The sequence below is a fragment of the Solanum dulcamara genome, chromosome 7 (assembly GCF_947179165.1).
Source record: "Solanum dulcamara chromosome 7, daSolDulc1.2, whole genome shotgun sequence".
NCBI lineage: Eukaryota > Viridiplantae > Streptophyta > Magnoliopsida > Solanales > Solanaceae > Solanum > Solanum dulcamara.
The window spans coordinates 15,852,409-15,879,744 of NC_077243.1; the positions used below are offsets into that span (position 1 = coordinate 15,852,409).

Below are 27,336 nucleotides of genomic sequence, written 5' to 3' on the forward strand. Positions count from 1 at the left end.
TGAAATCTGAATTTAAAGTTTATGAATTTGTGATTTTTAATTTATTTTTTTAAGTTACTGAATTTTAAATTAATAATTTGTATATTAAAAAAAATTACTACAAATTCAGAGTTTGAATCAAGGTTATTGAGTTCGGCCGGACCCTTAGGCCGTAACCAACACACTTGTTTTGCCCCTATAGTTATTACATATTGTTTCATAATGTATTGTATAGTTATATATTGTTAATGAATACAATATTTTTATAGATAATATTATTTTTGTCATAAACTAATGTCATATTAGCAATTTTGTAGGACAGACCTACAAAAACACGCGAGATAAATGATGAAATGAGATTATTAGATAATAATCAAATACAAAATGAAAAGAAAAAAAAATTATAGTGATGACACAATCACACCAAATCGATAATTATATAAACTAAGATTTTTTCGTTGTTATATATATAACAATAAATTTAATGATAGGAAAATTTTGATATGGATCAAAACAAATAAGGTATTTAAATTAAAAACACAATAAAATTCAAAATACAATAGGAAACGACCATCCAAACAAAATGTAATCCAACAATTGTGAGAAGATTATTAAAGTGTAAAATAAAGGCCTGAAAATAAAGATAGCTGCTTGAGTTTTTCATCAAAACCAACATTCCTCTTTGCTTAACTTTATTTTTCAGTTAAAAAGACCATCAGAAAGTTTATTTTGTTATGAGGGAATTTAACTTTATTTTGCATGACTTCGGTTGAGATGAATTTAATTGGATAATTATGGTTAGTAAAGATTTTTATAGCCTATTTTTACTTATTTGAGAGTTGAGATTGAAGTGTGATTATTAGTTTTGGTAGCTTAGGAGGAAAATAAGAATTTCGTCACCATTCATTGTTACAATGGTTAATGTTTCAAGATCGACGATAAAAATAAAATCACACCTATTATTTAGGACACACATATAATAATATTATAATATAAAATTGTACGTACAGTAAAATATCTATAAATGCATATGTTTGGGATCAAAAAAAATATTCATTTATCGAGATTATTAGTTTATCGATAAATGCATAAAATATTTATTTATCCATAAATAAATATTTATTATTTTAGAGAGTATTTTGCGGTATGTGCCATAAAAAAGAAAAAATAATATTTGAATTAAGAATTTCAAAAGTTTAAATCTAGGAAACTAAAAAGTGTAGTCTTTGCATATTTATTATTTAAATCTAGGAAAACTAAACGAATTTAGTGAAGTTTAATGTATATATCTAATTGTATTCATGTATATAGAATATGAAAGATTTTATGTTAACTATAAAAGAAAAAAGCTAAATGTTTAAAAACAATCAACTATAAAATCATGTTTTAAAAAGAAATAGGTATTGGTCTAGTATTATTGGCTAATTAAATATATATAAATTCTTGATGTATTCTAGTAATTATTACTTGATATTTTTTCTGGACCTTTAATACTTTGTTTTTATTATTATCTAATACATTTAGCGAAAATATTACTTTAATATAACTGACCCAAATTAGAACCAGAGAAAAATATTTATTTAGCGAGATTATTACTTTATCGAGGTTTTAATGTATATATATAAAAGAGAGAGAGACTTTTTTTACTCAATCTTGATAAACGTAAAACATGTTCTCACTTTATTAAATTGCTTAACCACGAAGATTGATATTATTCATTATAATCACTAAAGTTTTTTCGGACCCTGCGTATAGCGGGAGCTTTAGTGCACCGGACTGCCCTTTAATCACTAAAGTTTTACATATTTTCTTCAATTTATATACCTTCATTTCCCTTTGCTTCTTCCTAAAGCCATAGAACCGAATTTCTCGTCCAATCAATGGTGAAAGTTGATTCCTTCCTTCCTCTCCAATTCACTAGAATTATATATATATATATATATATATATATATATATATATATATATACACGCGCGCGTATTACATTTGACTTATATATACCCTAAATTAATTACTTTTTAGCTTTAATTTATGGGACAGTACTTTTTGATGAGTAAAACAGTTTCTAATTTTTACCACAAATTTTCATATAATTCTTTTAATCACAAAATGTTACAACTTACAATATTTTTCCCTGTAATTCACAAATATGTAGGATTTATTCCCAAACTTTGATGTTTAGAACCTTCACTTTGTACCCCATCATTACCACAACAAAGGAAATTGTATTGTAATGATAAATTTTGATGGATAGAACAACTCGACGCACGTATTTATTTACCGATGAAAGTAATAAGTATCTACAAAATAATTAAAGTGCGGGCAAGTTGGTGCAAGCAACTCCTTTATCAGTAATGATAAAGAAATAATTGATGTAATTAAAATGATAGTTTTTTTTTTTTTGACAAATGTATGCCAGTAGACAATATGTCTAGCGGACTTTTATAAGAATAAGTACATGCAAAGAAAACTAGGTCTTATTTTACCAATCCTAATGAAATAGAGAAAGTGTCAAATGAGTTTAATATTCTGACGGTTAGATGAATTTGAATTCCTTAAAAGTTGTATATAGATAATTCATTTTCTTCCAGGTGTATCATATATAAGTTAATTAATCAAACGATTTAAAAGATTTTGAAACTTTTCAAGATAGAAAGTGTATATAAACTACACCTTATAAAAATCCCAAACGTTAATCTTGGGCCTTGACATACAATTATCATATATTACATTCATTGCAAAAACTCAAACTTCATATTTAACCATCCAAATTCAAAGTAGGATACAGAAAACAAAAACAATAAGCTATTAGCACACAGCAACAGCATTATTGATCAGTACTTTATTTACCACCAAAAAAAAAATCAACTAAAATTATATCTCCAGGGATGTGCTCCTAATGGTGAAGCCCGATCATCGCCACTTGATTCTGGACTGTAAGTTGCCATCCATTTATTAGCATGTCCACTGTTGCGATTCGCGGTAGTTTTTGGGCTTGGGCTTCTTGAGGCTTGATAGATTGCTGCTGTACTTGTTCCTGAACTTGATTCAAGGCCCAAACCATAGTGTACACCCTTCCTTGTCGGTGCATTCCATTGGGCTGCTGGTGGGCTACGATGCTTAACAAGGCCATGATTCCTCACCTTGGCTTTTGCAGACTTAGTTGGGGTCATGTAGCTAGGGACATTATCAAATTTTGAGTGACCAACTTTGCGGGCTGAGTATGGGCTTGTTTCACCTTGATCAAAAGTGTGACGGGCTGAGTTGACAGTCTCCGAGTCCAATGGGCCGGTGATTAGGTCCATTTCTACTGTCTTTTCAGACATGTCACTTGTTGTGGAAGGTGTCACATAGGAGCTGTCCCTTGGCACAATGTGTTTTGAGTATTGGTATGGTTGCGAAGCCATCCATCGCTCCAGCCAACTCCAACCCCATTGTGACTTTTCACGCTCATTGCCAAATAATTCAGCGTCCTCACCATGTGGATCAATGTGCAATAGTTGTTGTTGCTTTTGCTGTCAAAGCCAGTGATAATAGTACGACAACATTACAACTTATCAATTGACAAAAGTGCATGATTCATTTTAGTAAGGAATTGATTTCTCATTTGGTCGTCAATCAACTAATAGTTATTCCAGAAAGTCACTTTCTTTGTTAAAGAAAATTGAAATCAACCCTTTTAGTAAGTCGAGTAGATAATGGAATAGCTAACCTGATAGGCAAAGGCATAAGCAAGAGCTCTTTCCCTTTTCATTTCAGCATCAAATTTTCTCCTACTACTTTCTTGAATCTTGTCCATGCTTTGGTTCCTGTTATCCCAACCTTCTGTCCCTAACTTCTTGATGGGGCTGGTGTGCTTGTGTTGTTTCTCTTCAGCAGCGTGTCTTCGTGCTTCTTCTAGCTTGCTCTCGAGCCTCTCCTGGACTAACTGGAGCCTCCTTGCTCGTACTCTGGCCTGAACACGTACTAATGCTTGCATGCATCTCATGGTCATTTGTGCTTGTTTCCTCACATTATGTCCCCTCACCAGTGCTTGCAGCCTCACCAATCCTTTCAGAGCACGCAAAGCTCGTCTTGCCTACAAAATTAGTAAAATTAAAGATTATCAAGATCTAATTGAGTAACATTACTAGCAGATTAAGGACAATGTAACATATTATTAAAGTGTTACATAAACAAGAAATTGTCTAGGATCTTATGTTACCAGATATCCCCTGTAGTACGACTGAATAAGCGTGGCAGCCCTTTCCTCTGTGGACTGGCCACGGCCATAGCCACCAGCTAATCTGACGACTCTAGCAGCCGCTTGAGCAGCTGCAATAGCTGCCTCAGCGGCTGCAGCCGTGGCAGCTGCAACAGCAATGGCATGGTTATGATCCTCAGCCACAGTAGACGATGAATCGACATTGCTCCCTCCATTACTAATAAGATCTGGAGAACTCCCTGTTGGAAAATGTTCAAGTGACACAACTTCAAGAGGTTCAGGTTGCTGCCATTTGCTGTCTAATGTTTCCTTCTGAAAAAAATGATACAACAATTAAACCACCTCGATCATCGCGCCATTAATTATCGCTTAATTAACATTAAAGACTCAAGATATGATTTTTTTGACATGATATTGTAACATCAGAGTGGTGGTAGTGCATCATGATGGAGAAGTAACGTAAGCAGCACATGTTATGATGAATATTGGTGGGAAAGAAATAGGTGGATTGAAAGCTAAAGGTCATGAACTCATTTGGTGTAGGGGGGACCAGTAGTAACCAAAATTGAGTAAATGACTATGTAATTTATCTCTTCAAGGGGAAAAGAGCCTACAAATTGCAACTTCTGATGTACTCGATATGGGATGGACTTTGTCGAAACAATAATAATTATGCCTCAGCACCAAACAAATTAGAGTCCACTATATGAATTCTCACTGATCATTTTTCTCCATAATGGATGGATTTATCAAAGATCCCATAAAATGCATTCACAAAGTAAGAGATGTTAGTATAATTATGAAATTGTTATCATTGGCATTCATCTTATTAGTGTTAATGAATACCAATTATGCTAAATTATCATATTATCTATCATCTTTTAGGAAATTGAAGAAGAAAATAGAAAAAGAAACAACAATTATATTCCCATTATTAGCAAATCATTGGAAGTTTAGATCATAATGTTGAAAATCAAGAAGGGCACCTAACATAATTATCTTTAAAAATGCATAACCCAAACCCAAAGAATATCTTACTCTAAAATATACTACTGACATCAAAATTCTGTTTTTGTTCTTCTTTTTCTATGTTGATCTTGAGGATCATAAGATCGGTCGCAGAGTCAGAATTTTCAGTAAAAAAGTTTAAGACATGAAAAGAAAAAATCAAAGACAAGGAGATTCAACATCTACTCTATATACCCTTGCACCCATGTGGCTCCACTCCTGCATAAGATGTAAGCAAAAATTAGAGAGTGAACTAACCTTCTTGTCTGGTGAATCTTTAGGAGACTGTTTAAAAACTTTCTTCACTGATGAAAACCAACTACTTCCTTTCTTTCCCATATTCAGCCAAAAGAATTGACCTTTCAGTCACAAAAAACCACACATTCAGCAGATCATAACCATCAAGACCACAAAAAAACAGAAATTTAATTCCCAAGTCAAAAGAAAACCTTGGGAGAGAGAATTAAACTACTGTTGTTGAATCATGATTTATGTGCATAAGAAAACTGAAGAAGAAAGAAAAAGTGAAGGAGAAATAGTTTGGTGATAATAAAAAGAGTAGTAACTACAGACCTGCTTATTTTGCCGTTAGTATTTATCATTCTCACGGGGTCAGATCAAGAAGAGTACCTTTCCTATTGTTTAGCCTCTAAAAGTAGCCTTCTTAATTACACATATACTCACTCCAGTTCAATTTATTTGTCATATTTTGACTTAATATAAAATTTAATAAAGTAAATAAAATTTTTGAATTATATATGAAATGTATCAAATTCCTTTAAAGAGTTGCTAAAAAAGACATTTTTTTTAAATCGATAAAAAAAATATATAAGGAAAACAAATTGAAACAAAGGACTATCTTTTCACTATTTTTGCCCCCATCCACGGGTCTTTGGACATTCATTGGTTCCTCCTGAATAATATATTAACATTCAATATTCATTTATTGTGATCTTTTCTTTTTTCTTTTTAATAACATGGTGTCCCGTTTAGTTTGAGCGTATTTCAATTGAAATTAGAGATATTTATCATCTCTTGTTATTCAAACTCAATATTTCTGACGATATATATATAGATTGTTCCAAGAACATTTTCTTAATAATTTAGGTAAATATTAAGGAGTAGGGGTGGGGGAGGAGACACTTAATATGAAATGTCACTTATGAAATTAATTTTTTATTTTGTGTTCTTCCCTGAAAAGTCACTTTCCAAAGTTTATGGATTGAAGAAAATATTTGAAAAATTAATCTAACCAACTAAACATGAAAAAATTGAAAGAGATATATTTTTAAACGTTCTTTTTGTATTTTTTCATAACAAAAGTGTCGGACTAATTTGGATGTGCGCCCTTCAACTATTCCATCGGTTAGTCACTTGTTACTAGGTCTCGCGTTGCTTGCCACAAGCGGTCAATTTGAGGTATTTCGACCACTTTTTTGGGGTATTTGTAATTTTTTACTCTAATAGCTATTTTCCACGGACATAAATAGACAAACAAGAAAAAATTCATTTAATAGTTTTGTTTCTACTAAAATTTGAATCATGATCTCCAATATTCTTTATCAGCTTTATTAGCTGATAGTAGAGTTGTGCATTGGTCCATTTGATTTTATGTATTATCGATTCAATTTATCAATTTTCAAATTTTAAATATGCTAAATCAATAATCGAATCAATAAAATTTTTTTTTATCAATTTTGATTTATTGATTTTTAATTTTTAATGGTTGGATTTTCAATTTGATCAATAAAAAAATGCTCACTTGAATAGGTTTACTAGTTTACCAAAGAGAAATTCAAAATGAATACGCTATGTTGAAAATGAGTAGATTAGTTTCTAAAGTTTCTTCCATTTAATTACTTTCTTACGGGGAGAAAAGAGCCCTTTGTCAACTATGGTTGATGGTCAAGGTTACTTGGTATCATTTTTTTAAAATAAAGAAACACAAATAAAAAGTTATTAATATTGAAAGAAACTTACTTTTGGTTTTGACGTTTGGTAGGTATAACGTGAAGTTGTGAATTTAAAGTTACTGTGTGAAGGGTGAATTAAAGACTAAAGTATAAAGATAATAACTAGTAAGGTACTAATATTAATATTTAATATTTATATAGGGATAAAGTTGTAAATTACTTCAATCTTAATAAGTTATCGATTTACTCAATAACTTAATGTTACAAAATCGAATCGATAATCTAATAATTACTTTTTTATAAAATCATTAAAATTTCGTTAACCCAACAACTCAATATCAATAAATCAATAACATTTTTCTTGATTCGATTTATTGGTCGGATCGATTTTTGAACATCCCTAACGACATCATTATTTCAAGAAAATTTGATAGTGAAAAATAACTGATAAGTCACATGTTTGGGTGTTAGTACATTTTTTTAATTGATAAAGAAGACTTTTTCCATTAATATCTCAATGGATATATGTTGAGACTTACATAGTTTAATGTTACACCAAAAAGTTTGAAGTGAACTATTTTTTCTTCCTAGGTAGTTTACATACCTTAATGGGAGTCAGGTGAAGTGCCTGCCTGCCTGGAACAAGACAGTCCAAATTACTGAATACATACAGGTTGAGCGCGATGGTTGTAATGGGACGAATAAGATTCTTTTATTTTTATTATTTCCTTCATTTCATTTTAGTTGTCATGTTATACTTTTCGAAAGTCAATTTGACTAATTTTTGAAGTTAAATTATATTACTTTAACTCAATATTATAAAGTAAAAAATTAGATATTCAAAAACTATACGAAAATTACTATAAGTTACAGTTTTTTTCATATCAATATGATAAATATATATATATTAGAATGTTAGTCAAAATTCACATAGTTTGGCTTTCAAAAAGGAAATCATGACAATTAAAATGGAACGGAGGGCGTAAAAGTTTTCGGTTCAAAATTTGGATGTATATGAAAATAATCCTATTAGGGAGTACTCATTAAATGAGTATTACGTGATGCGAATCCAAATTAATCGGAAGCCAACACGAATATCAAACACCGGATGAAAACAAAAAACTAATATACAAGTTGAGCAAGGAGTACAATGGTCTAATTAGGAGGTTCACGGGCGTGATAATGACATACAAAATGATGGAAATTGTTGTATTTTGTTCATTAGTACTCCTATCATTTGTTAGTTGGCCTAACCATGTATTCATTATATATGTACTTAATGAACAATATAAAAAAAAATGTAAATTATTTAGTTTTAGACAAAACATGAGTGAAATATATACTTACTCCCTCCATTTCATATTAAGTGAATTTGTGAGGTAATGCACACATATTAAGAAAAATATTTAAGGACATAATTTAAAACATACTTTCCACTATTGTCCTTTGTAAAATCATAAATATAACTTTGGAAGTAGTGTGATTTACCTCCTAGAAAATATAAAACTTCAATAAATGAAAGGGCAATTATGGAAAAAGTTTCAAACATCTATCTAGAACTTTGAACAATTCAATTATTTTGAACAATGAAAAATTACTCAAAAATTCACTTAATATGAAAGGGAGGGAGTATATTTTTAGGGACCTTAATTAATTAACAGTAATTGAATTAAGGGACTGTTGGAGCTGAAATGGACAAAAAATAAAGGTGTGATTAATATTATTAATTAGGTAGATGAGATGAGAGTTTTTTGCTTGCATTTAAAGTGACATTTGTTGAAATATTAGGAGGAAAAGAGAAGCTTTTATGGTGCACCTTCCTTAATAAACTCATAATTGTTTGTTCAAATTAAGCTTTGTGATAACCACTTTCCACCTTAATTATTCCTTCCTCTTTTTTTTTTATAAAATAATTATTTTTGTCGAGCATAAATAGTATAATTTCTTTTTTACTCATTGATTAATTAAAGGGAAAAAGCTCCTCATCGAACTTTGAGGAAATATTTATTTATGACATTCGTTAAAAGTTTGGCTCATATCATTGCCGTGTGAGAAAAGTCTCATTCATTACATTATTTTTTAGCTCCAATTTTGCAAAATCATTTTTAAATATGGCCAATTATAATTCGGCCATGTCATTATTATTTCTTTAATTATTTTTTAAAAAATCAAAATTCTAAAATCATTTGTGGAATTTAAAAGAATTCCACGGAAAAAATGAAAATCAGCCCCAAATTTTTGAAAATCTGTTTTGATTTGTGTTTTGTTGTTGTTTTGACACTAGATCCGTGTTTCCTAGTGTTTTATTTTAGCCTAACTTCAAGTGATTTGAAGTTGTGGAGAAAATTCTATCATTAGATGATGTTGGAGTTTTGAAACTTTGAAAAAATTTCAAGTGAGTCTTATTGAGTTAGGTTGAATTCGAGCTCAAAATATAATGAATTTTGGTTTTCTAACTCGGAGGAACGCTACTCTTGAAATTTGCGGTGGTTTCATGAGGAATTGAAGAAGTTGGAAATTTGAGAGTTCTTGATGTTTTTCACGTGTTCTTGAGGAAGAAGGAGGAGCAAAAAGAGTACATTTGATCCAAAACCCCAATTGGACAGTGTTAAAAGTTGTTTGGGGTCTCGTTGAATTAAGTTGATTTTTTAAAAATAAAATAAAATAATAATGGCGTGGACGAATTATAATTGGTAATTGTAAAAATGGTCCTCCAAAACCGGAGTTAAAAAATAATAACTTTTTCTCTTACGGCAATAATAAATGAGCCAAACTTTTACAGAATAATATAAATGAGAAAGTTCGATAACATATTTAATATTTCCCTTAATTAAAAGGCAAGTGATTTTGGGCGGTTGAAGTTTGTTTGGTAAGAGAAAAGGTTTTCATATGCAAATATGAACAAAATTATAAATAAGGAAATAAATAACTATAACAAAAAATCAAGTAAAATATCTATAATTTCACAATTCTAATAATATATAAAAATAATTTTATCGTTGTTATAAGGAGTACTATGGATGTGTTAATAATATATATAATTAGAAAATAATTAGCTAAATAAATGGATATCATTGGATTGTTCTTTGTTATACTCTTGTTTTCTTTTTCTCCGGTATGATTCCTAATTAAGAAAAAGAAATTAACTGTCAAATAATACTAATTATATTCATCAACGTGATCAAATGCCATTTTTTTTAGTAATTGGATAATATATGCAAAATTATATACTAGGGGGTAAGTGTTCCTTGGTACGAAGTTCATTGCCATTTTAGCTTAAGACGTTCAAAAGTAATTCCTAAAATATATGTTTATACTGTTTATTTAAAAAATAATTAAATCTATTCGTAACCCATGTCCGTTACGATAGATTATGTAATTATATTAAGACCTATAAGTATCTTTTGATGGAAATTCATAATTAAATGAATGGTTGGTTCCACTACAAGAAAAAGACCCCTAAAGCACTTCTGTTCGACTATATTTTTGTCCGATTATTATTATATTAAATCTACAAATTTAAAATCCTAAATCCTCCTCTCCTCAGAATTAACCTTCATTCAAAAATGATAAAATTGCAAGTTGAGAAGTCTCAAAACCTAATTATAGTCCTGTTATGTAGCAGGGACATTTCTTCTTTTTTGGACAATAGAGTAGGCTTCTCTAATTGGATGAAGTATTTGCCTTTTAGTTTGCCAAATTCCCAACAAGAATGAGTGAAATTATTTATGAAACAATTGTACTTATATTTAAGACAATATATATATATGACTAAAAAGACAAATATGATTTTATTTTAATTTTGGTTCACATTTGGTCCCCCTGGGAGTCCGATTGTTGAATGCATTAATTCTTTCAATAATATAAAAAGAAAATGCAATTCTGACTTTTATTTGGTTCCAAATTCTGATTTTTAAAGTATCTTTTTTAAACTTATTTACCTTTTTTTTTGGTAAAGTTATTTTTTGGTTCCAATTCTTTTATAGAAAAATAAGATATTCAAAAATATTGAGTTATGAATAACAAAGAAACATACCATATACAAGTTTTGAAGTTCCATCAATTACGAATTTAACTTTTGAATTGATTAGTTATCCATAATTAACTACAATCTATATGGTACTATATATTGTATAAAATTAAAAGACATATATATTGTTCTTTTAGGTCTATCATCATAATAATAATAATTTCCCAGTTTTGTGAAAATCACATAGTTTCTGTTGTTGATACTTGAGATAACCAGGTTTGTTATTTGTTCATCCTCCTGATTTTTTTCACATGATTTTTGTTTCTATTTATTTTGGAGGACACAAAAACTGGATTAAATCTTTATGAAAACATTTTTTTCCGAGTAATTTAGTACTTAGAAATTGTCGATTTCAAAACAATATGTTATTATGTGTTTCCAGATAATTAGAAATTAGTCAATTTCGAAATAATATGTTATGATGTGTTTCTAGATAATTAGAAATTAGTCGATTCTGAAATATTAATATGTTATTATGTGTTTCCAGGTAATTTAGTTCTTAGAAATTAGTCGATTTCGATTAGAATAATACTTGTTTATTTGTATTCCAAATTTAAAAGTTTTATTCATGTAAAAATATAGTTTTGAATCTTTATTTATTGGGGCTACTTAATCATGCAACGTATAGTTGACAATTATTAAACTTGGGGTAGATTAACGATCTGATAATGTATTTAATGTAAGTAGATGATACTAATCATGGTTACATTCAGTTGTTTAATTTTTTGGTCAATAAAATAATTAATTTTAAGTTGATTTTCTATGTACTGATTAGTTGTAATTAAGGTTGAACACTATAGATGCACTTACATTTGGTTTGGTGTTTGACAAAAGTATCTTGGGATAGTCTATAGATTGGAATTCATTTTTCTGATATTTAAAAATTACGAGAATCCTTAATGAAGACAAATTGTTTAAATGGATATATATTAACTTGTTTGAGACTTTTATATATGAGGCTACGGAGTACACAAATTAGAATATATATATATATATATATATATATATATATATATATATATATATATATATGATATTAAAAGGTATTTGAAAGTTGTCTTACTTATTTTTTTAAATTAGTAATTGTAGTATTATTTTTGTAGTTGAAAAGGTGATAGGCTTATGTTGAACGGTTTAATTTGGCGTCATCGAAGTAGGCGAAGGCTGGGTGAGACTATAATATATGTTACTATATGTTGTTTCTTATTCTTCAATTATAGTATTATTATGTTGTAGTTATTGTTCTCTCTTCTGTTTTTTTATTCTTTTAAGTATGCTTGTCATGCTATCTTTAGTATTTTGTCATTGCTTTTTTAATTTTATTATTTTTTTTCCGAACTGCTTTGATATACTTATTCTTGGATTAAGTATCTATCGAAAACAACATTTTTACCGTACACACTACTCTTTCTGGAATACTCAACTTCTGAAGTTGCGCCAGATATATTGTTGTTCATGATTAATAGTATTACTTCTATTTTTCAGTGTTTATCAATCTATAATATTTTCATAAATTTTCTTATAATACTTTTTTGATTTTTTTTTAGAATTCAACATGGAAGACGAAACTAACTTGATATCAAGCACGACAACATACCTAACAGTTGGTGATTGTGATTCAAGCTCGAGCAATCATCTATTGCCCAAAAAAAGAAACAGTCATGCACGTGAGGGAAAAAATTGTATTTCTGGTTCGAGATTCAAAGGTGTTGTGGGTCAACAAAATGGTCATTGGGGAGCTCAAATATATGCAAATCATCAAAGAATTTGGCTTGGTACTTTCAAAACTGAAACAGAAGCAGCAATGGCTTATGATAGTGCTGCCATTAGACTTCTTGGCCAAGATCATTCACATAGAAATTTGTCTTGGACAAATTCCACAATTCTAGAACCAAATTTTCAGACACAATTTTCAACTGAAGATATTCTCAGAATGATCAAAGAAGGTTCTTATGCTTCAAAGTTTGATGAGTTTTTGAAAGAGAAGTTTGAAGATCATTTTCAATCTTTGAAAACCTTACAAACAGTGACAGAGGTAAGAAAAGAATATTATACTATGCAAGTAAAAAAATAATATTATCTCTAAATTATATAAACATATATATATTAGAAAAGAAAAAAAAGAACTTTTTAGGCTATCATGTCGTCACACTAGATAGAAGATTACGGAGGACACAAAGTAGGGTTGAGGGTTGATTAGGTAGTTGAGAGTTGTCTCGCTTAATTTTTCATGTAAGTAGTTGTATTATTACTCTAAGAGTTTCTTATTATTCCGTTTCTGACACTATTTATTGTTTCTAGCACTTCAATTATCGTATTACTTTGTGGTAGAGACTGTTATGTTTTTAGTATGTTTTGTCATGTTTTCTTTAGTATTTTGTCTTGACTTCTTTATTCCCTTTGTTTTTTTCAAATTGCTTTGTAATGCCTTTTCTTGAGCCGAAAGTCTTTTGAAAATAATTCTTCTACCTTGTGGGGTAAGGTATGTGTACACACTATTTTTCAGACTTCACTTGTGAGATTACACTTTGTAAGTTATTTTTTGTTGTTATTGCATGTCATACTAGATATATTTTTGGTAACGATCCATAGGAAGTTACAAAATTCATAAAAGTCACTGTAAAAGATTTTGCATATTATCTGGTCACCCACAAGAATATCTACAAATTACAAATAAGCCTTCTTAAAATATGTAGAATTCAGAAAATGAGACATGTTACATGCTATAACATATAAAAATAATCTAATGGTATATAAGTACCTTATAACTTAATCTATAATCTAGAATTAAGGCAAATAACTTGATAGCTAAATGTTTTTAACCTCTTGGTGTATATAGGTCTAATGCATGTACATATTGTTGAATACTATTAATGTAGCTTTATAGGTATAACATTTTGTGTTATTTTTTTTTTAAGTCCTCTTGTTATATTTCATGATTTCGATGTTACTTGCAGGGTAATGCTGAATTCTTATGCAAGCAACTTTTTCAAAAAGAGTTAACTCCAAGTGATGTTGGAAAGCTTAATAGGCTTGTGATTCCAAAGAAATATGCAACAAAGTATTTCCCTCAAATCCAAGATGAGGAGATGATATGTTATGATACCTCAAAGAGATTATGGAAATTTAGGTATTGTTATTGGAAAAGTAGTCAAAGTTTTGTTTTCACAAAAGGTTGGAATAAGTTTGTGAAAGATAAAAGTCTGAGAGCAAAAGATACAATTGTTTTCAACCTGTGTGAATTCAAGAATGGAACAAAAGAGAATTGCAACGCCTTTGTGATTGATGTGGTGAAGAATATTGAAGGTTTACCAATGGATTTAGCACTCAATCATCATCAACAAGAAGAAACTATTGATGATCATGAAGCGGAGACACAAGAATTCACGAGGGCACAATCATTTAATCATGATGTTGATGCTTTGGTACCAGTTTGGCTTTTTGGGAAGCAAATAGGTTGGATTGAGACAAAAAAAGGCAATTAAGTTTAATTAATGTTCATCGAACGTAAATAATTTTTATATTATCATATTTTTTAAATTGTATCAGGTACTTGTTTTATTTTTAAGATAATGAATCTCATTCTTTTGGGAATTTATCGCTAGATTTTTTAATAAAATAATTTTATAGTAAAATTTTTATTTAATAATATATGTATATATAAGTTAAATTTATACCTTAAATTTATAAATATTTTTTAGATCATTTTTTTGTTGCTTATTTACTAAATATTAAAAAATAAATAAACAATTCATTTATTTTTCAAAAACAGTGAAAAGTTTTCCATGGAAACATTGTCATAGTTGGGTAGTGACAATTGCCTTTTTTGGGAGGTAATGAGTTTTGCATGCATACATTAGTTTGTCTTGTATGACTTGCTACTGAATATTTATTAGACTTATAGTGACATTAAAAAATTAATCATAATGCTTTAATCATGCATGTGTTGACTGGTGATCATATAAAAACCTTCAAGTTGATGTACAATTTCTCCAGCTAGATAGATAAGAAACTATTGGGTAATTTGTGTAAAAGGATATTTTTGTGTTGGTAATTAGATTTTGTTTCCGCTTTTAATATTTGTGAAGAAATTGCCTTTTTTAAGTCTATTTTTTTTTTAAAAATCTGATTATGACAAATTAATAGGATAGCTCGTAAGCTCCAACTAATTGTCATGATTTCAAATATCACTCGATCATAATTTCAACTCGTGATATTTTTTTTTAATAATATTAAAGTTACAAGAAAGATAGTGATTGTAAGTCGTGATAAATTAGGAGAAATTTTTCAAATGATTATTCAAGTGTGTGAAATTACTTTAATAAAATCATTTAACTCATTTTTATATCAATAAAATCACCCAACTTTAAATTTTGCTCATACAAAATCATTTCATCACTTTCAATCACCAATGGCCGGAAGTGATATTTCCAGGAATGACCTTGTAAGATTATTATTTTTTTAAATTGAGTAATTTTATTGATGCATGAATAAGTTATGTGATTTTATCAAATAATTCCACATACTGGAAAAATCCACTCTTACAAATTGATAAGATGTCTCACAAATAATTAAATATTTCCCTATTTAATTGTGATAAATTTAATTAATGTAATATAAATACCACAAATATTTATTTCATTCATAAAACAATTATCAAATTATTTTTCCAATTATGCTTGTAAATATTTTTCTCAGTCAAAAGTCTATCAAAAATTTCTCTACCTCATTAAGATAGAAGTATCTATATATTCTATCATTCTCATATTTCACTTGTGAAATTATTGTGGATATGTTATCAGTGGTCGTTTGTGTTGACACACAATTTTGACCCTCCACAATGTAAACTAACTGTAGAGTTTCTTTAAATCTCAAACATTTTTGAAATAATTAACTTTTATAAAAATAAAGATATTTTCATGTTATTCTTAATTATTTTTATCTTTTTATAAATTTTAGTATAATATACATATTTCTATATAACTATATCTTTGATTACTATTTATGTGGTCATAAGAAAATCATCTCAAAAAGATTTTATTTTTAACTAAATACAATGTTAGTTAGATTAGTTTAATTATAGTTTGTATCTTTAAGATTTTTAGTTTTTTCTAAAATATAAATAAATCACTCTCCCACATCGAAAATTCATGAAAAATTAGGGTTTTTTGGAACTTATATAAAGGCTCATATTTTCACTAAGAAGAGGGAAGGGGTGGAGGTTATTTACCCACCCTAAAATTAGAAATTTTCTTTACTTGACTCGGATTTTGGACTCTTGTATCCAACCTAAAAGTTACAAAATTTTTTAGCTTTCAATCTATATTTTTCTTCGAGAAAAACAAGAGATTGAAGTCGAAATTTAGGCCAAGAACAGAGTTCTTATAACGTCGAACTCATGAAGGTTCGAGTCTAAATTTTTAATTTTTCTTTTTGTGGATTGTAGTTCTGTCAAACTCTTAGGTGGTGGTGAAGTTATCTTCTGCTTGTCGTCTTCAGTTTGGCTGCCCGAAAAGAGACAAAATCTTTTCTCAACTTTATTTATTTAATTATTTCATATTTTATATTTAGTTGATTCGTACTCTTTTTTTTAAGTTAGCATGTATTAAGAATAATTAAATTAATAATAAAAATTTTATTATAGTTAGCATGTGTTAGGATTAATTAGTTAACATGTGTTAAGATTATTTCATGAAAACACTTAGTTTTGTTCATTAGTTTTCTTTGACAATATAGATTTTCATGTTTTCAATTTTTTCTTTTAACATGATTTAGATAACAAAATATGCTTAAGTTATTATTTAGTTAAAACTTTCATGGCCTAATTGATTTAATTATTTCTTTCAAATTTGAGTTAATATAGCGTATATATTAATTTTGAGTTAATTTTGGATTTTGCAAGTTATTATTTGGTTCTCTGGTAGATCAAAATACAGGAATGGGATAGGCATTTTAGTAGACAGTGATTTAAGGGATCAGGTGGTGGCGGTTAGGAGAGTCACTAATAGGATGATGTTGATTAAGGTGGTCATTGACGGGATCACGTTGAACTTTATTAGTGCGTATGCGCCACAAGCGGGCTTAAGCGAGGAGGATAAGAGACGCTTTTGGGAGGATTTAGATGAGCTAGTGGGAGGAATAACGCCTACTGAGAAGCTTTTCGTAGGAGGGGATTTCAATGGGCACAATAGGTCTATTTCGGGAGGGTATGATGATGTGCATGGAGGCTTTGGCTTCGGGGTCAGAAATGGAGGAGGAGTTTCACTTTTGGATTTCGCAAGAGCTTTGGGGTTGGTGATAGCCAATTCGAGCTTCCCGAAGAAGGAGGACCACTTGGTAACCTTCCGTACTTTGGTGACTAAGACTCAGATAGATTATTTACTCCTTAGAAAAGATGATAAAGGTCTGTGCAAAGACTGTAAGGTCATCCCGATCGACAACCTTACAACCCGACATAAGCTCTTGGTAATGGATTTAGGGATCAGGATGACGAGGAATAGAAGGGTCGGGGATGACTGACCTAGGATCAGATGAGGGAGTTTGACCACGGCTAGTGCCTTGGATATGGGTGAGAAATTGAATGATATTGGGGCCTGGGATAGTAGCGGGGATGCGAACAGTAAGTGGGATAGGACGACTAATTGTATCAGGGTTGTAGTAAGGGAAGTGTTGGGAGTTTCGGCAGGTAGTCGTAGCTGGCATCGAGGGGACTGGTGGTGGAATAGAGAAGTGCAAGGGAAGGTGGAATCAAAGAAGATGGCGTATGCGAAGTTGATGAAAAGCAAGGATGAGGTGGAGAAGTGGACGAATGGGGAACTCTATAAGATAGCGAGGAAGGAGGTAAAGTCGGCGGTTGCGAGGGCAAAAATGGTAGCTTTTGAACGCCTTTACCCTAAACTAGAAGAGAAATACGGGGATAGGAAATTATTCAGGCTAGCTAGGGCGCGGGAGAGAAGGGCACGTGATGTGGATCAAGTGAAGTGCATTAAGGACGACCATGGAAAAGTATTGGTAGACGAGACCCTCATTAAACAGAGATGGCAGTCATACTTCCATAAACTCTTGAATGAGGAAGGAGACCGAGAGATTATGTTGGGATATTTGGAACATATAGGGTGGCCTCAATATTTTGGGTATTGCAAGAGTATTACGGTCGAGGAGGTTAAGGGTGTTGTTCGTAGGATGCGCACGGGAAGAGCGACCAGACCTGACAAGGTTCTTGTCGAATTTTAGAAAAGCGCGAGCTCGGCAGGTTTAGAGTGGCTAACTAAGTTATTTAATGTCATCTTTAAGACGGCAGCGATGCACGAAGAATGGCGGTCGAGCGTAATGATCCCTCTATACAAAAATAAGGGGGATATCCAGAGTTGCAACAACTATAGAGGTATCAAGCTTCTAAGCCATACTATGAAAGTGTGGGAAAGAGTGGTAGAGATGAGGATAAGGAGAGGCGTGTCTATTTCAGAGAACCAGTTCGGATTTATGCCGAGACGCTCAACTACAGAAGCCATCCATCTTATGAGGAGACTGGTGGAACAGTATAGGGAGAGGAAAAGGGACCTGTATATGGTATTCATCGACCTAGAAAAAGCCTACGATAAAGTGCCACGAGAGATACTATGGAGATGTTTGGAGAATAAAGGACACACATGCAGAATATATTGGGGTGATCAAGGATATGTATGAGGTGCCAAAACCAGGGTAAGGACAGTCGGAGGCGACTTAGAGCATTTCCCAATTGTGATGGGATTGCATCAAGGATCAGCTCTTAGTCCATTTTTATTTGCCTTGGTGATGGATGGATTGACGCGACAAATTCAGGGTGAGGTGCCATAGTGTATGCTTTTTACGGACGACATAGTCTTGATCGATGAGACTCGTAGTGGAGTTAATGCTAAACTGGAGGATTGGAGACAGACCTTGGAGTCTAAAGGGTTTAAGTTGAGTAGGACCAAGACAGAGTACTTAGAGTGCAAGTTTAGTGAGACACCTCAGGAGGTTGGCACGGAAGTTAGGCTTGGTGACGAGGACATCCAAAAGAAAAGTAGTTTCAAGTACCTTGGGTCTATTATGCAAGGCAGCGGGGAGATTGACGAGGATGTCATACATCGTATTGGGGCAGGGTGGATGAAATGGAGGCTCGCTTTCGGTGTACTATGTGATAAGAAGGTGCCTTCAAAACTTAAGGGCAAATTCTACAAAGTGGTGGTTAGACCAGCTATGTTATACGGGGCGGAGTGTTGGTCAGTTAAAGTATCTCACGTTCAAAAGATGAAAGTTACCGAAATGAGAATGTTGAGATGGATATATGGGCATAGCAAGAGTGACATAATTAGAAATGAGGTTATTTGGGACAAGGTAGGAGTGGCCTCGGTGGAGGATAAAATACGGGAAATGCGACTGAGATAGTTTGGACATATGAAGAGAAGAGACACAGATGCCCCAGTGAGGAGGTATGAGAAGTCAACCATGGATGATTTTAGAAGAGGTAGGGGTAGGCCGAAGAAATATTGGGGAGAGGTGATTAGACAGGACATGACGCAGTTACAACTTACCGAGGACATGACATTAGATAGGAGGGTATGGAGGACCCATATTAGGGTAGAAGGCTAGTTCATAGTCTCGTTATTCTCTCTTATTAATAGGCGTATTATCGCACTATAATTCCCTATGGTCTGATATCTATCATAATTTATTACTCTCATTACTTTCTGTACTTTGATTGCCTTATGTTGCTTTTCTATATATCGCTTCGAACGCATTATTCCTATCTGACCTTCTTTCTTATCTTATTTGATTTTACTGAACCGAGGGTCTCTCGGAAACAACCGTCCTATCTTGATAGGAGTCAGGTCTTCGTATACTCTACCCTCCCCAGACCCCACGCTGTGGGATTTTCACTGGATTGTTGTTATTATATATATATATATATATATATATATATATATTAATTTTGTGTCATGTAATTACTTGAATATATTTCTTCTTTCCTTTTCATTGTCTACATCTCTCTCTGTCTCTCTCTATCTATCTATCTATCTATCTATCTATATATATATATATATATATATATATATATGTATTAGTCACCTCTAGAATGCCCATCAATTTGATACCTTAAAATATCATGATATATTTTTTGGTTTAGTTTAAAATAAGTAGATGTTTATGTAATTTTATTTTGGTGCATGTGATATTAATTAGAGTCCAACTTTGGACTTCATCCTTGCATATCGTTGAGTTTTTAATCTCCTATCATTTTGCTCAAACTACTGAAAAGTTGATACATGAAAAGGAAGCTAATATTCATGGTTTGAATATTGATATTGGGTTGTATACACGGAATACAGATGAAAAACAGTGTTGTATACACTGATATACAGTATATATATAGTTCGATATGAAAAAAATATCAGTATATATACAATCTGATATACAGCAGATACAGAAAACAAACAGGTGGTATACAATGTATATACAATTTGATATACAGAAATAATATTGTATACACTATATATAATAAATATATAGTTATACAGTGTAATACAACTGCGATATATAGTGAAATTGGGCTTAAGATTCAAAATGCAGATGGCCCAACAACTTAGTCCAGGTGTACAGAAACTAAGTGTCGGGCCATCTTTTTATGTGTTATTTATTGTTTATTTATATTGATTCGAGTTGTAGTAATTTATTTACTTATGTTATTTATGCTTGCTTAGATATTAATTTAATTTGTTTTAACTTAATTAGATTCCCCTAAAGATAAACCAATTCATTTTAATTTACTCTTTAAATGATTTTCTACCTTATTTAGTCATTTGACAAACTTTTACTTTTTTTTATACATGTATATTATTTTCAATGGTTGAGTTTGATCATTTTAAAAATAATAATTTTAAAGTCTTCATTTCCTTTTAAATTAATATTTTTAAAAGTTAGTCAAATAATTTTTTAAATCGTCGGATAACCGTGCGTTAGCGGCCACTTTGAATGGTAGCACCTTCCCAAAGCGGAAATAAGAACCTCTTACCCATTTTCTCTAATTTTAAGACTTAAATCTGTTAGGGTCTTTAAAATTAATGTTTCTTGATTTTTCTTAAAAATTAAGTGGCGACTACTTTCAAAAATTAATTTTTTCTCTAAAAAAATTGAAAATAATTTTAAATTATCTTTTTTCGATATAACAATTTGCAAGTGAGTAAATGACCAAAAACATCCCTCATTTATACCTCAAACTTAAACTACATCCTTGTACTACATCATGAGCACAAATCATCCCTCAACTATCCTCAAAAGTTGCAACTTACATCCCTCTGTTAGAGTCCGTCACGAAACTAACGGCTCCAACCAAAAACTGCTACATTTGTTCTTCACCTTAGCCATGGACCAATGCATGCGTTAAATTCGATGGGTCTTACAAACTAAGTTGCTTGATCGACAATTTTATGATAGGCAAAAAGATGTAGGATGGATCAAATCATGTTATATAAGAGGGAATTGATCAAATAGTAATGCCATTGAAATAGATATTTTTTTTGTTGTTGAAAATGAGGCTCACAGTCAATTTATCCTTCGGGATTCAGGTGTGTATAGGATAACCCACACTTCAATGTAATAACTCGAAAACCACACTGAAGAGAGGTAAACTATACTAAGCAAGTCCCATATAAACGACAAGGTCGACCGAGCAAACATGTGAGTAATTTTGAACCAATGACCCCCATTTGGAATCATCTGTTTAACCAACTCGATCACCCTTGTGGATATCATTGAAAAAGATATAATTATCTCAAAATTTTGAACGTCGAATAGCCAATCACCATACTTGCTTTTTGAATAACATATGAGCTTTCTAATAAATATAAAAGAAATGTTATACATAAGAAAAAGATTACCACTTACCATCAATATCCATATTAATGCAAGCCTCTAATGCTTCTAATATATGCATCCTTTGCAACACTCAAGAAAATATATGCTCAATAATTACCAATTTATTATTTCCTTGGCGATGAAGTTCTGTTGGGAGGAGAGTAATATTATTTGGAAAGAAGCAAAGAACAGAAAGGTAAATATTGATGTTGATCAAGTAATAAATTTCTGTGACCTGTTGAATTTGGTACAACACATGCATTCATCCATGGCTGCCGTGAAGAACAGATGTAATTTTGGTTGAAGCCGTTAGCTTTTGGACGGAATCTAACATAGGGATGTAAGTTGCAACTTTTGAGGATGGTTTGGGGATGATTTTTGTTAATCATGTAGTACAAGGATATATATGTAGTTTAAGTTTGAGGTAAAATTGAGTGATGTTTTTGGCCATTTACTCTTTACAAGTAGCTAAATAAGAAACAAATTATCCATGTATTAATTTCCATATAACTTATACAATATTTAGTAGGTAAATAAAAAATAAGTTATTCATATATAAAATTAATATAATGTTTATATATATATAAATTATGAGAAAATTTATGTATTATTTTATATAATTAATATAAAAGAAGAAATAACTCATACATAAATAACCAATGCTCATCTAAAATAGTACATAAAATCATTCATAATTAATTTCTACATTATTAATACCTACGTAACTCTAAACAATTCATATTAATATTATAAAGACAAAACATTAATGGATATATGTACAAATTGTCCAGAAGGAGGAGCGTACAAATCATGAGGGAAGTTGATATGCCAAAAGCGGACAGTGTCCATCAACGTGTTAGTTTTGACAGCTCAGATTACCTGTGGCCCCACTTTATGTTTTCCTCTCACACTTTCAACGCCAAGAGTTCCAAATGGTTATATGACACGTGGCGTAAAATAGTTTCCCTACCCTTATATTTACGATAACATAAATGTTGCGTTTGATCATAAATTTTAAAATTTGAATTTTAAAAATTGTATTTTTTTAAAATTTAAAAATGTATTTTGACATGCGTTTTACTTTAAAAAATTATTATTTTTTTTTAAAAATAAATTTGTTATAAAATAAACTAACTTAGCAATTTAATAAGAAAGAGAAATAGTAAGAGAAAGAGAGAGATTACAGATTTCAATATATATAAATTGTATAACAGCAGTGGCTATTTATAGCCATTGCAAATGATGAAGTTAACAAGGGGGTGGGGGGGTCTCGATTCAGAAAGACAAATGAAGAAAGGGACGTTCACAGAGTGGACATCCACTTTCATAACATCCCCTCTTGGATTTTCACGAAAAAAATAAAAATTCTAGTGAAAGAACAAATATATATAGTTATTCTGAACCTCCATACATGTTGTGCCTTGTTAAAAAACTTATTAGGAAAAACCCAGTGGGAAAAAACCTAATGAAAAAAAAAGAGTACACACATCTGATAATGTGCCTTGAGTGCTGCCTCATTAAAAAGTTCACCAAGAAAACTCAGCGGGACAAAACCTTGGTTAAGGAAAAAAGAGTACAACACGTATTTTACTCCCCCTGATGAAAACTTCATTTGATATTTTGGAGACGACGTATTCCAATCTTATATTGTTGCTTCTCAAAAGTTGATCTTGGTAATGTCTTTGTGAATAAATCTGTAAGATTATCAATTGAACGAACTTGTTGTATAACAATATCACCATTTCTCTGAATATCATGTGTGAAAAATCATTTCGGTGAAATATGTTTCGTTTTGTCTCCTTTTATGAAGCTACCCTTTAATTGAGTTATGCACGCGACATTGTCTTCGAATATAACTGTGGGTACTTTGACATCATTTTTTAGGTGCATCTTTCTTTGATGAACTGTATCATCGATCTCAACCACACATTCTCTACTTGCTTTATGTATTGCTATTATTTCAGCATGATTTGAAGAAGTAACAACAATATACTACTTTGTAGATCGTCTTGATATAGCAGTTTCTCCGCGTGTAGATAGATAGCCTGTTTGAGATCGAACTTTATGTGGGTCTGATAAATAATTTACATCTACATAACCAATACGGTATGCACAACCTTTGTTAGTATAAAACAATCCTATATCAATGGTACCTTTTAGGTATCACAAAATATGCTTGATACAGTTCCAATGTCTTCACGTTAGGATGAACTATACCTTGTCAACAAATTAACAGAAAATGTTATATCAGGCCCGATTGCATTAGCAAGATACATAAGTGCACCAATAGCACTGAGATATGATACTTCAGGATCAAGAAGTTCTTCATCCTCTTCTGGAGGTCAAAATGCATCTTTTCCATTTCAAGTGATCGAATAACCATTGGATTACTTAATGGATGTGCTTTGTCCATGTAAAATTCTTTTAAGATTTCCTCAATGTAGGAAGATTGGTGGACAAAGACCCCGTCTGCTAAATGTTTAATTTGCAGACCTAGACAAAGTTTTATCTTTCCAAGGTCTTTCATCTCAAATTCTTTCTTTAGATATTCAATCGCCTTTTGGACCTCTTCAGGTGTTTTAATGAAATTTATGTCATGAACCTAAATGGCGAGTATAACAAATTCTGATTCCGTTTTCTTAATAAAAACACATGGACAAATGATATCATTTATATAACATTTATTTATCAAGTACTCACTAAGTCGAGTATACCACATACGCCCTGATTGTTTTAGACCATATAATGATCTTTGCAATTTCATTGAGTACATTTCTCGAGACTTAGTACATGCTTCATGCAATTTTAATCCTTTTGAGATTTTCATATAAATTTCATTATCAAGTGAACCATAAAGGTGAGCTGTAACTACATCTATTAGATATATTTCAAGATTTTTATGTATAACTAAATTGATGAGATATCGAAAAGTTATTCCATCTATAACATGTGAATATGTTTCTTCATAGTTGACCCCGGATCTTTGAGAAAATCCTTGTGTAACAAAGAATGCCTTGTATCTTACAATTTTATTTCTTTCATTTCATTTTCGCACAAAAACCCATTTATAGCCAACTGATTTTACACCTTCAGGGGTTTGGACTACAGGTCCAAAAACCTCACGTTTAGCAAGTGAGTCTAATTCTGATTGAATTGCCTTTTGCCATTTTGGCCAATCACATCTACGTCGACATTCTTCGATGGATTTAGGCTCAAGACTTTCACTATCTTGCATGAGGTTAAGTGCAATATTATATGCAAAAATATTATCAATCATGATTTTTGATCGATCTAAATTTATCTCATCACCGGTAGAACTTATTGAAAATTCTTCATTCACTTGAGTCTCGGGTTCATTGATTTATTTAGAAATATCAGGATTACTCAAATCTTGACCTTCTTTAGGAGGTTCTTTTGTAGCATCATCTTTATTATTTTCTCACGCTTCTCTTTTTAGGATTTTTATCCTTTGAACTCAATGGTCTACCACGCTTCAGGCGTGTTTGAGATTTAGAAGCTATGATACTAGTAGATGACTCTTTTGGGACATCAATCCGGATAGGCATATTCACTGTAGGGATATGTGACTTAGTTATTCATTTCAAATTAGTAAATGCATCTGGCATTTGATTTGATATTTTCTATAAGTGGATGATCTTCTGGACCTACTGCTCATATGTGTGGGTACGTGGATCAAAATGAGATAATGATGAAGTTTTCCACGCAACTTCTTTTTCGGGTTCCTTTTTATCTCCCCCTAATTGAGGGAAAATTATTTCATCAAACCGACAATCTGTAAATCGAACAGTAATTAAGTCTCCTGTCAACGGTTCAAGGTAACGAATTATGAAGGGTGAGTCAAACCCAATATATATGCCCAACCTTCATCGATGACTCATTTTTGTACGTTGTGGGGGTGATACAGACATGAATACCGCACAATAAAAAATTCATAGATGGGCTATATTTAGCTCATGACCAAATACTAATTATGACGGAGAGTATTTATTATAATTTTTTCGATCTTGAGACATACAAGTACAGCTGCATGTAAGATAGCTTGACCTCAAACAGTAATTGATAATTTATTTTCATTAGTAGAGGTTTTGCCATCAATTATAAGCGCTTAATAAATGACTTTGCAAGACCATTTTGAGTATGAACATGAGCAACAAGATGGTCAATTTCTATCCCGATTGATAAACAATAATCATCAAAAGCTTGAGATGTAAAATCTCCAGCATTATTAAGGCGAATAACCTTAATTGGATAATCTGGAAATTGTGCCCTTAATCTTATTATTTGTGCTAACAACTTCGCAAACGCCAGGTTGCGAGATGATAAGAGACACACATGAGACCATCTAGATGATGCATCTATTAGGACCATAAAATATCTAAGCAATCTACTAGATGGATGAATAGGTCTACATATATTTCCATGTATATTGTCACGGACTTAGACTTCCACTAAGACTTCCGTGCGGCACTTGACAACTTACTCACGAATCTTTCACGATCTTGTAAGCTCAAGTAAGCCTTTAAGACTAGATCGCTAAGAGAATGCTAGATTGCAAGAAAGATAAGAGAGCTTTTATGAAGAAGGCTTTTGTATTGCTTTGGAAGAATGCTTGATTGCTTGATGGATTTCTACAAATGAATGCCCCTCTATTTATACTACTCCTAAGGGGCTCAAGTATAAATAAAAATTGCTATACAAGTCCCTCCATATTTACAAAGAAGTCCCTCTCTAGAATTCTCTACACACTCTAAAGAATTCTAAGTCTTTCAAGACTTCTCTACAAGCTTCTATAAGGATCTAGAGTCTTCCACTAACCTCTCCAAGACTCTAGATTCTTCTACCTTCTTCAAGATCAAGTGGCGGGTCATAACACTCTCTCCCACCTGATGTGGCGACGACCGCGGTGCACTGCTGCTGCAAGAACTCCCGGATCTTGTCTTTGAACTGCCACAGGTCTTCATATCTCTCCCAGGTGGCCTCCTCCGGAGATTGTCCCTTCCAATGGACTAAGAACATAGTAGTGGCCTGTTGTCCCTGTTTTCGCTTGGCTTAGTAGTCCACAATGGCCTCGATGTCTCGATCATGGGAGGCGGTGATTGTGAGTGGCGCCCGACTTGATTCTCCTCGTCTAGGATCATTCTTGTCCTCATGGTACGGTTTGAGGACACTGGCATGGAAGACTTGATGAACCTTAAGATGCGGTGGTAGCTCCAACCTGTAAGAGATCTTGCCAACCTTGGCAACAATCTTGAATGGGCCCTCGTACTTTAGCATCAAGTTTTGATGCATGCCTCGCAACGCCTTGA

General features: G+C 31.7%; 2 protein-coding genes across 4 annotated transcripts; one reads left to right on the top strand and one right to left on the bottom strand.

The window, feature by feature from the left end:
- Positions 1-2,667: 2,667 nt before the first annotated feature.
- Positions 2,668-5,859, bottom strand: LOC129896117 (protein IQ-DOMAIN 21). Of its 3 annotated transcripts, none has more exons than XM_055971944.1 (5): positions 5,765-5,859; positions 5,450-5,550; positions 4,184-4,495; positions 3,692-4,057; positions 2,668-3,494 (listed from the first exon to the last, which is right to left on the bottom strand). In XM_055971944.1, the coding sequence occupies exons 2-5, from the start codon at positions 5,528-5,530 to the stop codon at positions 2,844-2,846; spliced, it is 1,410 nt and encodes a 469-aa protein (XP_055827919.1). In that variant the 5' UTR covers positions 5,531-5,550; positions 5,765-5,859; the 3' UTR covers positions 2,668-2,843. The 3 variants fall into 3 exon arrangements, with proteins under 3 accessions (XP_055827919.1, XP_055827918.1, XP_055827917.1); XM_055971943.1 differs by lacking the exon at positions 5,765-5,859 and adding an exon at positions 5,641-5,742; XM_055971942.1 differs by lacking the exon at positions 5,765-5,859 and having other exon boundaries at positions 5,450-5,742.
- Positions 5,860-12,689: 6,830 nt separating this feature from the next.
- On the top strand, positions 12,690-14,619 carry LOC129894550 (AP2/ERF and B3 domain-containing transcription factor At1g51120-like). Its single transcript, XM_055970251.1, has 2 exons — positions 12,690-13,169; positions 14,092-14,619. The coding sequence occupies exons 1-2, from the start codon at positions 12,690-12,692 to the stop codon at positions 14,617-14,619; spliced, it is 1,008 nt and encodes a 335-aa protein (XP_055826226.1).
- Positions 14,620-27,336: the final 12,717 nt, after the last annotated feature.